Here is a 14,225-nt window from a genome sequence, read left to right on the forward strand (position 1 = left end):
TCTCAGATCTTTCATATCCTTTTATCTAGAGATTTCAGGGCTTTCTGTCGAAACCGCAGCTGCATTTCTGAGTAGCACAGGACTATTTATTTATTTTCTCCTGCAGTGTAAATAGTGTCTGTAATTTCCAAAACTGGTAGTTCACAAACTTTTTTTGTGTTAAATGTGCTGTTTGCTGACCTCTCTAGTTAAATATATTGTCGAAGGCTTTCATGGATGGAGAATGTTAGTTGTTGTAGATTTTCCGGGCTGTATGGCCGTGGTCTTGGCATTGTAGTTCCTGACGTTTTGCCAGCAGCTGTGACTGGCATCTTCAGAGGTGTAGTATCTCTCAGAGTCAATGTGTGGAGAAGATGTTAGCAGGTAATTTATATCTACTCAGGAAGGTGGGTTTGGGCTGAGTCATCCTGTAAGAGTTTCCCAGGGTGTGGAATGCTAATGGGGGGAAGCTTCACTGTATCCTGAGGAGGTTCTTTTGCATATGGATTGGTGGTTGATATGCTAATCTTATCTGCAGGGCTATTGTAAGATGTAGAGTATTTTGTTAGTCTAGTGTTTTTCAGGACTGGAAACCATGCCCTATTGATTCTTAAACTCTCTTCTTTCCTGTTGTAATTTTGCTTATGCTTATGAATTTCAATGGTTTCCCTGTGCAATCTGACAAAGTAGTTGGAAGTGTTGTCCAGTATTTTAGTGTCCTGGAACAAGAAACTGTATCCTGTTTGAGTTAGGCTATGTTCAGCCACTGCTGATTTTTAAGGTTGGCCAAGTCTGCAGTGTCTTTCATGTTCTTTTATTCTTGTCTGGATGCTACATTGTGTAGTCTCGATGTAAACTTGTCCACAGCTGCAGGGTATGCGGTATACTCCTGCAGAGGTGAGGGGGTCTCTACTGTCTTTTGCTGATCGTAGCATCTGTTGTATTTTTCTGATGGGTCTGAATACTGTTCGTAGGTTATGCTTTTTCATATGTTGAGGGTAAACTCCCATTTCTAGATACCTTGGCCATCCGCAAAGCAAACTTTCAATTAAGTCACAAGGTCTACAGGAAACCAACTCACACAGCTCGGTACTTACACAAAAATTCCAATCACTACCCTTGACAGAAAAGAGGCATAATAAAAACATTAGTAGACCATGCAAGACGAATATGTGAACTGTATTTTCTCAACGAGGAAATTAATCATCTAAACCACGCACTTCAAGCAAATGGCTACTCCAGAAATGAAATCAGAAGAGCAATTAAACCAAGGATAAATCAAACAAGTAAGGAAAATAGTCCCCCACAGGAAAAGTGTTTTTGCCAGATATCAAAGGAATCACTGATCAGATGGGGAAACTTATTACTGAAAACCTATGACTGAAACAATGTGCAGTGAGGGCAACAGGACATTCCAAATTGGATGCACCCCATCTCCAAATCAAACCTTTCTTATCAAAATTAAATGTCTTCCACATGAGTTTGTACGTATAATAAAGATCTTCAGAAATTATAAATTAGAAGATACCACATGAAATCAGTGCAAAGTAGCTATTTGTTTATTTACTGCACAGAATATAGGGCTGATGTGAGGAAGTCTCATGTTACCCAAAGTCGGTCCAGTTATGGCTCTGTCATCAGAGTTCAGTAAGAAATGGCAACAACTATAGGAGAAGATACTTTCAGTATAACTTCCATAAGAGAGCCTGTTTGTTGTAGTGGTTAAGAGTGGCAGGACTCTAATCTGGAGAACCAGGTTTGATTCCCCACTCTTCCACTTGAAGCCAGCTGAGTGACTTTGGGTCAATCAGCTTCTCGGAGCTCTCTCAGCCCCACCCACCTCACAGGGTGATTATTGTTGTGGGAATAATAATAACACACTTTGTAAACTGAGTGGGCATTAAGTTGTCCTGAAGGATGGTATATAGATAGAATGTTATTATTATATGATTTCCAGAGACAAGTAATGACAACCAGGTTAATGTACTACATAAGAACAGCTACACTTTGTTGAATCAGTGATTCATTCAGCATAGTATCCTGTCTCAGACACTATGGAATACTTTCACACATAATACTCCATTATTTGTACCAGTATTAGATAATTTAGTCAGCAGTCAGCAAACTGAATATCGTAGGGTCATTTACTGAAACATTTCTATTCTCCTGTATTTTAGAGTCTATTTTGTGGTTACAGGTTGCTTGGCTTCTAAAAGACTGTAGTGCAGATTTTATTTTCAAATGCATCCTAAAATGTATCTCTAGTGATATTATTCTCCTCCTCCTCCTCCTTGTATCTTTGGAGAAAGCAGCACAGATCGATCAATTGTCTTTTGATTGTCCCATTTTATGACGGAAAACATCACTTTAAACTTTTCTGGATACATTTTATTTCCTTTCATTCTTTGCCTGGAGTATTCTTAAAGTGGTAGCTCATGGCGGTATTATGGGCTTCTTAAATTTGAATTTGGGTAGGATTTTTTTTTTAATTGAAACTTCTTCTGCTAGCACTTCAAAGTTAGGATAAACTTGGATTTGAAAATTGATGCTGATAGGAAATGGTATACTTAATGGCAGATGAATCTATAGAAAGCTGTTAAGATGCAGATTATCCCCCTGGGGAGAAGGTGGAAGGTGGGAGGGGGAGGGGGGAGGACAGGAGGAGAAGAGATCAAAACTGCCAATCTATAAAATATACTTGTTGGCAGAGAAGGCATGAAATCTCTCTCTGCAAAACGCCGTGATTGCAGGGGGCAGTGTAGCAGCATGTGGCAGCCTAAACCTAAGAGCAGACAAATCAGCTTGATGATTTTCAAAGCCATGAATACTGCTGGAAGCAAGGGTATCTGATCAGGGGGTGGGGGTGGGGTGGGAATTAAAACATATAGAGTCTGTTATTAATTCCACGTCTATTTTTGTGTAGTCAAATCTGTATGCAAATCCAGAGCATCTCATTTTGGCAGATGAATCTTAAAAAATGATGCTCAGGATGCAAAAGGAATCTAATTATTTTAGGTGTGTGTGTACACAGATGGAAAATGAGACCTGCAGAGGAATAGCAGCCCTGTTGCCACCACCCTGAGAAGTATTGTAGATTTTCATCCAAATGGTTTATTGGGCCCATGGTAGTAGATAATTTCTTGCAAAAGCATTGTTTGGTTTGCACCAACAGTATTGTCTCCTGGGCTGGCTTCTCTAACTCCTGGATCCTGTTTTCATCTCCCCTGTACCCTTACTTCTTTCAAGCAATTCATGACAAAGAGAACCTCAAAAAATAAACCACATGCAAAGTCTCATGCCTTTACAGCCCTCCTTTCACCATCCTTCCATATATACCTGTCTCCATTATAGTCACCTAATAATAGTGGGGACTTGTGGGATACATTGCTGATGTATAATATTCTAATAAGCATACAAATAACCTTAGCTAACTTCACTCAGCATATCTGCATATTATTCATGCTCGCACATTAATCAAATACGTCCTGACTGTTATAATAAGCACATATATACATATATCCAGTAGAATCAAAGTATTAGGTATCTAATTCTGGCTTTATGCATGTATATCCACATTAATACATCTCACTCTCTCATATAAAGGGGGTCATTAATAGAGACCTACCCTGAAATTCCTTTAGAATTCTTGACCAGACATTAAAAGGTGAAAGCAGCCTCACTGTCTGAATTCTGTCTATAGTCAACTGATAATGGGAAGTCTGAAGGAGCGAATTGTAACAACATATTCACCAAGGCCAGCAATAGATTAGGACAAGACTTGTCAAAGCTAAGCATCCTCAGTAATTCACAATCAAGTTATGGCCATGGGAGAAACTCCCCCTTGCTACACAAACAAGTTTATGGCCAATAAGCAACTTGGGTTGTTTTGAGAAACACATCCCCTGCCATTGAGATACTGACATTTCCCCAAAGAACAGATAGCAGAGGTGCCAGTAAGGATGGGGATGTTCTTTGATACAGTAAATAATTACCAATGTGTGAATGGACAGCCCAAATGTCTAATTGACCAATGGAATTTTGCCAGCCCATTGATATGTTTAGACTTTTTAACCAATTATGTATCGTTTATTGTAATTTTTGCTAATGAATCCGAAGGTATAAAACCATGTATTTGCTTTTAGAAAACAAGAAGAGCAGGTTTCAGGGTACCTTTTAGCCCTTGCCTGAGTCTTCTTCATTGCTTGTACAAACAATACATTTATCTCCTTTATTAGACTTCATTCTCTGTGTGTGTTCATTTCTGTTAATTGGGTAAAATACACAGAAGCACATATTTTTGTGTACAGCACTTTCACACTGGGACTAAAGTGTTTCAGTACCTGCTCTGCGTCCCATATTTGCAGGGGTTTCACACTTGAAAGGTAGTCAAGGGATGCAGTGCCGCTCTTTATCCACGGCATCCCTGATTTTTCTCCCTGTGAACATACCACAGTGTTATCTTTGAAGCCAAGTTGCAGCTGGCCCAATTTATTTCAGTGTGAACACTTTTTCTCCTTTTTGCTTCTCTCCTTTTCCTCGGAAGTTGATTGGTCTGTGTGGAATTAACCACTTCCACCCTCCTCAGCTCTCTGAACAACTTGTCTGCCATTTTTATCAGTAAAGCGAAGTAAGGGTCATAAGGCTGCTTCTTCATTGGCTTCCTTCCTTCTGGGTTTGGACACTCTCTCTCTTTTTTCCCCCCAAAGCCAGGAACCATTCCTAATCTTGCTGCTTATTCCCTGCTGGCCTTAAAAATCAGGAAAACGTTAAATAGTTACTTTTCCCTTCCTTCCTCAAGGGTATGCACACACACACACTCTTTTTTAAAGCTAGGAATGGTTTGTAAGTTGCTGTGTAGAAATGTTACTGCTGATTCCCTCCTGGCTTTAAAAGCCAGGGAAGGGTTAAATGGCTGCTTTCCCCTCCCTCAGGGTAAGCTCACAAAAACAAGCCTTTCTGCACATCCATTTGCAAAACAAAGCAGCAGGGAAGTTGCCTGGAGGGAATGAATCCTGGCTGGCTTAAAAAAATGAGAATGGAACAAGCAGGAAAAATATGTTTTCCCCAGAACTCCACCACCAATTGCCTCTCCAGTAGGCATGGGACAGCCCAATCAGCAAATACAGGTGGGGGATGGGTTCCAACATTGCAACCTTACTACACATGCTCAAAGTTTTTTTAAAAAAAGAGTGATGTGAATTGCAAAGCCCCAAAAGCCCAAAACTGCACCGAGGCTTCAAAGCCTGTCTAAAATGGAAAACAAGAGCCCAAATCGAAACTGCCCTGGAGAGTGTGGAATGTGGGAGTGCTGTTCTGAAGCCATTGTGATGGGGGCAAATGTTCATAAATGGCGGGTTAAACAGTAAGTGCGAAAGGGGCCAAAGTAGGGAAAAGGTGTGTGTGTGTGTGTGTGTGTGTGTGTGTGTGTGTGTGTGTGTGTGTGTGACTTGCACACTTGCTTTGTCTTTTTTAACACGTGTGAAACAATGTTTAGATAGCCTGGCACTCCCTCCCTTTCACAATCAGGTGCCCTTTATTTCGGTTCTTGCTTAATTATAGATTGTGTCATTTTTTTTAAAGAAAGAAACTCTTCACTTTTGCTCCTTCCTTTCTTCCCCCTTGCATACTATTTCTTTAAAAAAGTACAAAGCTCCAACTCCTTCTCCTCATCTATCATAACTACACTCCTCCTTTGCCCACCAAGGTGTTTGTTTCTTTCCTCCCTTTTTGCTGTTGGGATTCCATTGTAGTCCCTCAAGCAATGTTGCCTGCTGGAATTTTCTATTACCTTTAACACTGCTTAACAAATGCTTTGAACATTCTGTGGCATCATAGAAAGTATACCCATGAGGGGCAAGGGGGAGAACTAATGATATCATCATTTTACATAGTATAACTTGAACCATGGTTTAGGGTAAGGCTTTAATCTTGCAGACAAATATTTCACAAGCATTTGTGGCACAATACAGCTTTGATTACTACTATTTTCCTCCTCCTGATATATAGGTTGTATAATTTGCTTTGAAGGTTGCTTTGATTCAGAGAATCTTGCATCAGCACAGGAGTTTGACTTTCACATACTTTCAGTCCGAAAAGAATATGACTTATTTTGCCTAGTGGTGATGTAAACCACGTGATCCAACATGACAATGTTGTTAATTAGTCACTTGATGGGTAAGAAAGCTATAAAGTGTAATTTGAAATGGTATGCTTCATATAACGCTGTGGAATATACAGATTTTTCCTAAGTAGTAGATAATTTGCTTTAATGAATTCTCAAGTGTTTCTTACATTCATGTAACCTTGTAAATATTTATTATAGGAGGAGTAACAAATACAGCACAATATCAGAACAGGCTAATGGTGTATGATCCTACACAAGTAAGTTTTTACCCTGCAGGTATTATATAATTTCTTTTTATATAAAGAGAAATTAAACTATTCTTCACTTAAATCTCATCCGCTACTTTATGCACAACAATGTTCCACGTTAATGAATTGAGGTACAATCCTTTTCCATGCAAGGGAGCCACAGTATCCACGTAAGGCTCTCCTCTTCCTCTTTTGTGTAAAGTTTACTAAGTGGGCTGAGGAAAGAGATCTCTTCAAGCTCTGGATCTAAGTTATTTCCGTAGTATAGAGAGAAGCATTTATTCCCCACTCCCCACCCCCTAATTGGGGAACCAAAGCAACTTCAAGTGTTTTCTGTGACTGCGATAAAGGGCTTGGTACAGAGTGATCCAGGTGTAGTTTTCATAATTTTTTGTAGCTGTTAAATACTTCACTCTCTTGTTTGAGGGTCAACAGCTGTATCCTTCAAATTCATATCACCTCTTGTCTATTGTAACCACTACTAGGCCAAAACCCAATTCACAAATGGTTAAAAGTTGTGTTTGTGTGCGCGCAAGTGCTAGCATTCTTCAAATGAGATCTACTTCGTGTTTGTACACACATGCTTTTTAAAAATTCTGCTGGCATTGTATACGGTGGGCACTGCAAGAACCTCACATCTGCTTGCATCTTGCACAGAATCTCAATAACTCTATCATTTGGTGCTAGTGCCTGTTTCTGTGCTAGGCCTTTGTGGAGTGCTGATAATGCCTACCATCTGCCACAGAGCACATAGCTACCTGCCAACAGGCAGGCTGGGGTGACCTCTGCTTCTCCACTGCTGATTAGTATTCACACGCTGGCTTATTAGGAATGACCCTACCAGGCCTCTCTGTTTCTTTGCCTTTGCAGTGCTTGGCGGCTTACCTGGCAGTCACTGCTGTGGAGGAAGCTAAGATATAATCAGGGGATGCAGGCAGGCTTTGCAAAGCAGATGGTGTCTATAGTTCTGTGTCAAGGGACTGGACTGCTAATGCAAATATTAATTCCTTCTAGTCAAATACTACATCGTATAATAGATAGCTATACATTATGGGGGCTACATGGAGCAATTGTTTTTGACATCCACTGTTTCATGCTCACTACTCTCCATTCCTCAAAGAGTACACCAGAAATACCTTTCCTCTGTTTCAACCTGATTCACAACATCATTTACTTAAGTATGTGGGAGATAATAAAAATTAAACATAGGATAAAGATAGAATGTCAATGTAATTTTAGCTATTAAATTATGTGGGGGTGGCAATTTCTATTTAAAAAATATTTTTATGGTTATGAGCAACATTCCTTGTAAACCATTTTGAACTTCAATTGAAAGGAAAGTGTAGGTTGGATCCCACCCAAGATCTATAAATACCTTTCATTAAAAGGATGGAACTTCCACACCTTCCTTCTGCTGCTGTCCAAAATGCCACCTGAATACTGCATCTGGGGGTGGGGGGCAGGGGATCCTGCAGGAATGGAATGAAGATGTGCCATGGGAGCAGGGAATTGGTGAAAAATACAGAAAGCAAAAATTTCCTCTGGGTCTAATCCCATCTGTGACATAAATGTAATAGAATAAAATCTTTTTTTCTGTTCTTGCAGAATAAATGGCTGAGCCGTAGCCCCATGTTGCAGAGGAGAGTGTACCATTCCATGGCTGCTGTTCAAAGGAAGCTGTATGTTTTAGGTGGCAATGACCTGGACTATAACAATGATCGCATTCTTGTACGACACATAGATTCCTACAATATAGATAGTGACCAGTGGACTCGCTGCAGCTTCAGTATGTTAACAGGCAAGTAATGATAATCTTAGTTGTTGGTTCAGTTTGTATACTTCAAGTAGGGATTATAGTGCAAATGTTCTCTTTAACAGACAGCAACACTGATGCACCTAATTCTGTACAGAGGATTCTATGTGCAGCATCTTCCAATAAGGAAGTTGCAACTTCCAGTAGTAAGAGAGGTTAATCCAAACACAGATGTGGCTTCTTTTTTCTTTTAGGCCAAAATGAATCTGGAGTTGCTGTTCATAACGGCAGAATATATTTAGTGGGTGGTTACTCCATTTGGACAAATGAGCCTCTGGCATGTATTCAGGTAAGTGATTTGAGCTTCTTTTTGAAACCATTCCAAATGGTTGTACAAAGTTGCCTTTTACGGGGCAGCTGTTCAAACGGGGACAAGGGTTATTGGGGGCGGGGAGGAAGAGAGATAGGGTATAGTGTTATTTCAGTTTCTTGTTTTTTTAAAAAACCATGTGTAGGAAACAGAACTTATGTCTATGAAGACTCTTGGGTTAGGTAAATATGTATTACTTTTGTATAAACCCTTCTGGAATTAGTGATAAAAATCTGTATAAGTTTAAGATGCACTTGTATTTCTGTGGGGTTCTGCACTGGCATGCATTGGCATGTAAGCATTCAACCTACTGTTGAAGTGAAATCAGTAAGTACTCAAGCAGAAAGCACAGAGGATCATAGCAGGCCAGTAGTAACTGGCCAGTGCTGATTTTAGATAAAGGCTTTGGATAGGGACGCATTAGGATGCACTTCACATAACTGGCATGCATACTCAGATGATTACAGTGATTACTTTTCTGTAGGATCCATGTTAGATCTCGGAAAGAAAAGAAAGTCCAGGAAAACAGTATTATCTCACCACATAGTAAATAATTGTCATAGAGTGCGTTAATTCTTTGAAGTCCTTAGATTTAACACTTGAGGGTAGGCTTGCCTTTGAACTCTAATCGTAGCTGCTCTCCTGGTCTTCAAAAGCCCCAATTTCCAGCCACCACCCAGGACAAACCTGGGCAGTAAGACCTTCAGCAGAGCTGTCAAATGGAGCACAAGTGGATAAACTCACAATCCCTCTTTATTCAAGAGCGATTTATCAGCTGGAGTTGCATCTCCAGCTGTTAATCAAAGCTACGTTGTCTCTCCTAGCTTGGAAAGTGTCAGGCAGCTGTGCCCTCCTATCACATGGTTTCCTTTTAACATAATATTTAAGGCCATTTAAACATTCACTATATACAATATAGCATTCTTCCCCCATAAACAAATAATAATTAGTAATAATAACATTTGATTTATATATGCCTCTTCAGGACAACTTAATGCCACATGCAGAGCGGTTTACAAAATGTATTATTATTATCCTCATGACAATCACCCAGTGAAGAGGGTGGGGCTGAGAGCGCTCTGAGAGAGCTGTGACTGACCCATAGTCACCCAGCTTGCTTCAAGTGAGGAGTGGGGAATCAAAATGGTTCTCTGGATTAGAGTCCTGCCGCTCTTAACTACTACAACAAACTGGCTTTCTTTAAATCTCTTATAGTACCCACAGCCATAGCCTAAACTAGCACCTTAAATTGGCCTCTGGAACAAATTGATTACAAGATTCAGTGGTTTTGAGGGGGGATTGACAGAATATTTTTTAACTAAGCTGTCATTTCCGAACTAAATAGAGTAACCATACTTTTTAATTATTTCTTTTGAATGATTTCAGAGCTAGTAGAAAAGCTTTCATCATGTCATATGTTGATTTTTTTTTAAATCAATACATGTAACTTGCTGTGGTGTCTGTTAACTTGCCTAGGATATTCATTATAGCTCCTCCTTATATTGCCTTAACCTTTTACATCAGGAGAGCTCTGGTCACAATCAACACTCCCCCCCACCCCCCCGAGCTTCACGTATTCTTGACTTTACCCAGGCTTTTTACCTTGAGTACACCGTCCCCTTTGGGGACCCCTTTGGGGTTTGAATCCCACCACCTGTGGCATTTTGCCCCCTTTGTGCGACCTGTATGTTGTAGCTCCTGTAATGGAGCCTGGATATAAGGCTCAGTCTAAAATGGCCTGTATTATGCTGCCTCCTTACTTCTTGCTTTGTTTCCAAATGACTTTTGCCTTCGATCTCTTCAATTTGTTTTATGTTATAGGAAGGCTTAGTTCTAGATGGTAATATGACAGAATGGTAAATGTGTGGTAGTGGCTGGGAGGTACAGGCATTTTGCTTAACTAGATTTAGAATTTATTTACAAGTACATAAATGTAATGATTGCTGAGTATTGATATGCATATTGGTTTAAGAATAGATTAATAAGCTTGGTAATGGTTTCAAAATACATATCCTTAAATGTTTATTCACAGACCTAGTCACAAAGACTAATTTCCCACACAGTTGCCACTTAGGCTAGAAATAATAAACAGGCTCAGTCATAAAGACTTATTTCCCTCATATCTTCACTAACAGAGTAAACACTCCTCTCATCCACACATACTTGCACACAGATTGACTGAAGCTGACCTGATTGATGGAACTAGACTCTCTGACAGACTCTCCTGACTAAAATTGCAGTTAACTCCGTCCCTCAGGATACAGCTACTGTCCTGTCATATCACATGTCACTCACCCATCCAGCCCGCCCTCCTTCTTACATATTGCCTCACATGTAGCACAGTGAGGCAACAGAATGCTGAGGTGGGTGGATGGCCTATTAATGGGGAAAGCTAGTTCTAAATGCTCCTTACACATTAAAGTAACTCCTCCTTACAAACAGAAAACAAGCAGGGAGGGGGTTCTTCTAGAACAGACCTGAATTAAACCTTCCTTTTAAAAAGATAATAGCTGCAAGAGATAGTGGTGTGTGAGGGAAAGAGACTGCCCCTTCTTTAAACTGACCCCCTGCACTGTTATTATTTCTAAAAGGGGGAGGGGAGAGAGACTCTGCTTTGCCTTTACTTTGTACTTGCAAAGATTTTTTTACATAGAACAAACACTAACAAATGTGGCACAGATACACCCTACTTGCAGAGTGAAACAATTTAGTCTGTTCTACCAGGCCAAAATGAAACAATGGGGCAAGAATGCAGCCATCGATGCTTGCATAGTTGCACCTTGTAGGGTTTCAGATATTGCTAGTGTTTCATTTCTGTATAATGTCATGTAATGTGAATTGTATGGGATCGATAAACCAGCTGATCCACAATGAAGAAGATAAAACTGCCTCTATTGGCATTATTAAGTGCTGTCACACTTAGTAATTACCAAGAAATTAGTTTGTTCTTGATAAAGTGCTGTGATTCTTACCCACTTTTTTGGCTCTTGTAGGTACTGGATGTTAGCAGGGAAGGAAAAGAAGAAGTTTTCTATGGGCCCACCTTGCCTTTTGCTTCTAATGGAATAGCAGCATGCTTTCTTCCGGCACCCTACTCAACATGCCCAAATCTGCAGCCTCTGCAAGTGCCTCATCACAAGATTGGCACTGTGTGAAAAAGGAACATGGCTAACAAGAGAACAGCCTTCAGTTTGGCCTGGCTTTCACCTTCAAACCAACCAAAAGAAAGAATATTGCAGAATTCCTTCTTGTAGTACATTGAGTAGGAGGAGGAGGAAATGAAAACACTAAACAAAAAAGACTGAACTGTGACAATGAAGCCTGGTTCTCCAGCTCAGTTGATACTTTGAAAGAAAACTATTATCCAAGTATTGTAGGAATATTTACGCTACTTATCTGGCCATGACCTGCCACATCTCTCCATTTCCAAAGTGCTTTGCAAAAATACAAGATGTCATATGTTTATGAGGACAAGATGATACTACATATGCAATTTAACATCTTTGGTGAAAGGGATGATAAATTCAGATTCACTTCCACAGTTCGTTATGACTAATGTTTGAGTTATAAACTGTGAAGGGAACCGGAACAAAAACTAATAAACTTTTAATTGACAATGTTTTTAAAAAAGAAAGGAACTGGCTACTTCTGCCTTTCTAGGACAAAGTTTTTAAACCAAGGGGTACAATTGAAGAAAGATTGGATTCCCTAAAAGTCATAGAAATTCCAGGCATTTCCTGTTTGTGACCAGCCTTTCATGGATCAAAAATCTTGAAAATGTGATCTCTGTTTTCAGCCGTTTCTCAACTGCAGCTGTGAAATAAGGTCCTTTTCTAGTTTCTGATTAACTGGGTGTTTGCTTTTGCCCCACAGGGGAGAGACAAGGTTGGCTGGACAGTGTCAAAATACAGGTTGCTGCTGGACCTAGAAAAGGCAAATATGTAGTTCACACAAGGAATGGGGACACAGGTGGAGGGAGTAAGAAAGGCAAATTTTTGTAAAGTCTTTGTAAAACCTTGTCTTGAAAGTGGTCAAGGTTAATGCCTGCATGTTGCAAAGAGATGGAATTAGAACATGATTTGCTGCATATGCATAGCAAAGCTTATTGGTCATCACAGGGCAAAGTGCCTACGGCTTCGCATTGAAGCATGAATCTAAGTATAACCACTTGTTTAACTCCAGCGTGTTCATTTGGCAACAGCTGCATAGAAAAACAGAATGGCATCTAAACTGTTCATTTCACGTAATGGGACTCATTATTTAAAATAAATGTAATGTAATGTAATGTAGAATTGGTTTCAACATTTGCAAGCATTTTTTTTGTTAGGAAGGAAAGAAACATTTGTGTTGAAATGCTATATTTGATTTTTGCATATTCCATCATTATCCTGAAACATTATTTAAATAACAATTTGAGTATCCGTCCTTGACAGTTTTCATTGGATTTGTACAGCCCTTTGTGTGCACTTATCCCTAAAATTTATTTAACACTTCTGAATCTTCATTTTTTGAAATAAAATGGAGGCAGTGTTTTCATCCATTTATCTCAATAGTTTTAGATTTCTGTGGCTGGGAGTCTCACTCTTAGTGAAAAAGGGTTTAGTAGCTAATACTTGCCAATGAACTGGACTTTGCTGTTCAAGCAGAGCCACGAAGACAGTGACTAACAGGAATGTGTTCAAACTAAAGCAAGCAAACTTTCCAAGAAATGCTTCCTAAAGGTAAGAAGTACTCTGGACAGTTTGGGCAGGAACGACCTCCATGCCTGACAGGCTTATAAGGAGAAGCAGCAGCTATCTGGAATAATTTAGGAAGCCACGTGGACTCAAGAATTTGCACCCCATGAACTTTTGAACCATTTAAAACAAGGCCTCTCTAGTCTAGCCTCTTGTTTCCCACAGCGGGCAACCAGATGTCCCAGAGAAGTCCATATGCAGCCCAAAAGGAAATTCTCCCAACGAAGAGTATTCAGTGGCATTCTGCCTTTGAACTGGGGCATATACCTTTAGCCGTTGACAGTTGTCCTCCATTAATTCGTGTAGTCCTCTTTTAAAACCATCTAAGCTACTTCCTGTGTTAATGAATTTCATGTACTGTGTTGTAGTGGTATTTCCCCCTATCTGTGCTGATGTACTGCCCACTAACTTTATTGGATTCTAGTATTGTTGGAAGAAGGAAAAAGTTATCCACTCTTCCCATATCCTGCATAATTTTATAAGCCTTTATCAAGTTCCTCTTATCTTTTTTCTAAACTAAAACATCCCAAATTCTACAATATCACTTTTGAGGTTGGATGATCAGAGCTGTTCTTTTGAGGCTGCATGAGGGAGATCACGATCCTGGCAGCTTTAGAATAATTTTCCTAATAATCTCTAGCACAGGCTTGGTCTTTTTCACTGCAGTTTCATGATGAGTTAATGTTTTCATTAAGCTATCCACTGTATGCACCCCCTCCCAAGATCTCTTTTCTGGCTAGTCACTTCTGTTGTCCATTCTGTTGCTCCCTCACACAGCTCGGAGAAATCTTTTTTGGGTTCACTTCTTTGCAGTTCACCTCAGTTTTCAGTATTCTAAATAATTAAGTCATCTGCAAAAGTGTTCCTTAGTGAAGATCAATATGAAGAATTCACTCAGATTCTTAAATTCTCTCTGATTCTCTGTAATCTTTTACATTCAGCTCCTTTGCTGTTTGATGCTCTGACAGCCTCCTTCCATGGTTTCTTATTTCCAGATAATTTAAAGGTTTTGGCT

The 14,225-nt window shown here is 39.8% G+C and overlaps 1 protein-coding gene across 1 annotated transcript in view; it reads left to right on the plus strand.

The window, feature by feature from the left end:
- KLHL32 (kelch like family member 32) overlaps positions 1–12,360 on the plus strand; it is a 118,527-nt gene extending 106,167 nt beyond the window's left edge. The window contains exons 8-11 of the mRNA XM_054996654.1: positions 6,302–6,360; positions 7,957–8,149; positions 8,359–8,453; positions 11,468–12,360. Coding sequence (XP_054852629.1) covers positions 6,302–6,360; positions 7,957–8,149; positions 8,359–8,453; positions 11,468–11,629 — 509 coding nt within the window. The 3' untranslated portion in view covers positions 11,630–12,360. The remainder of the gene's footprint in view (positions 1–6,301; positions 6,361–7,956; positions 8,150–8,358; positions 8,454–11,467) is intronic.
- The last annotated feature ends 1,865 nt before the right edge of the window (positions 12,361–14,225 follow it).

The sequence above is a fragment of the Eublepharis macularius genome, chromosome 1 (assembly GCF_028583425.1).
Source record: "Eublepharis macularius isolate TG4126 chromosome 1, MPM_Emac_v1.0, whole genome shotgun sequence".
NCBI lineage: Eukaryota > Metazoa > Chordata > Lepidosauria > Squamata > Eublepharidae > Eublepharis > Eublepharis macularius.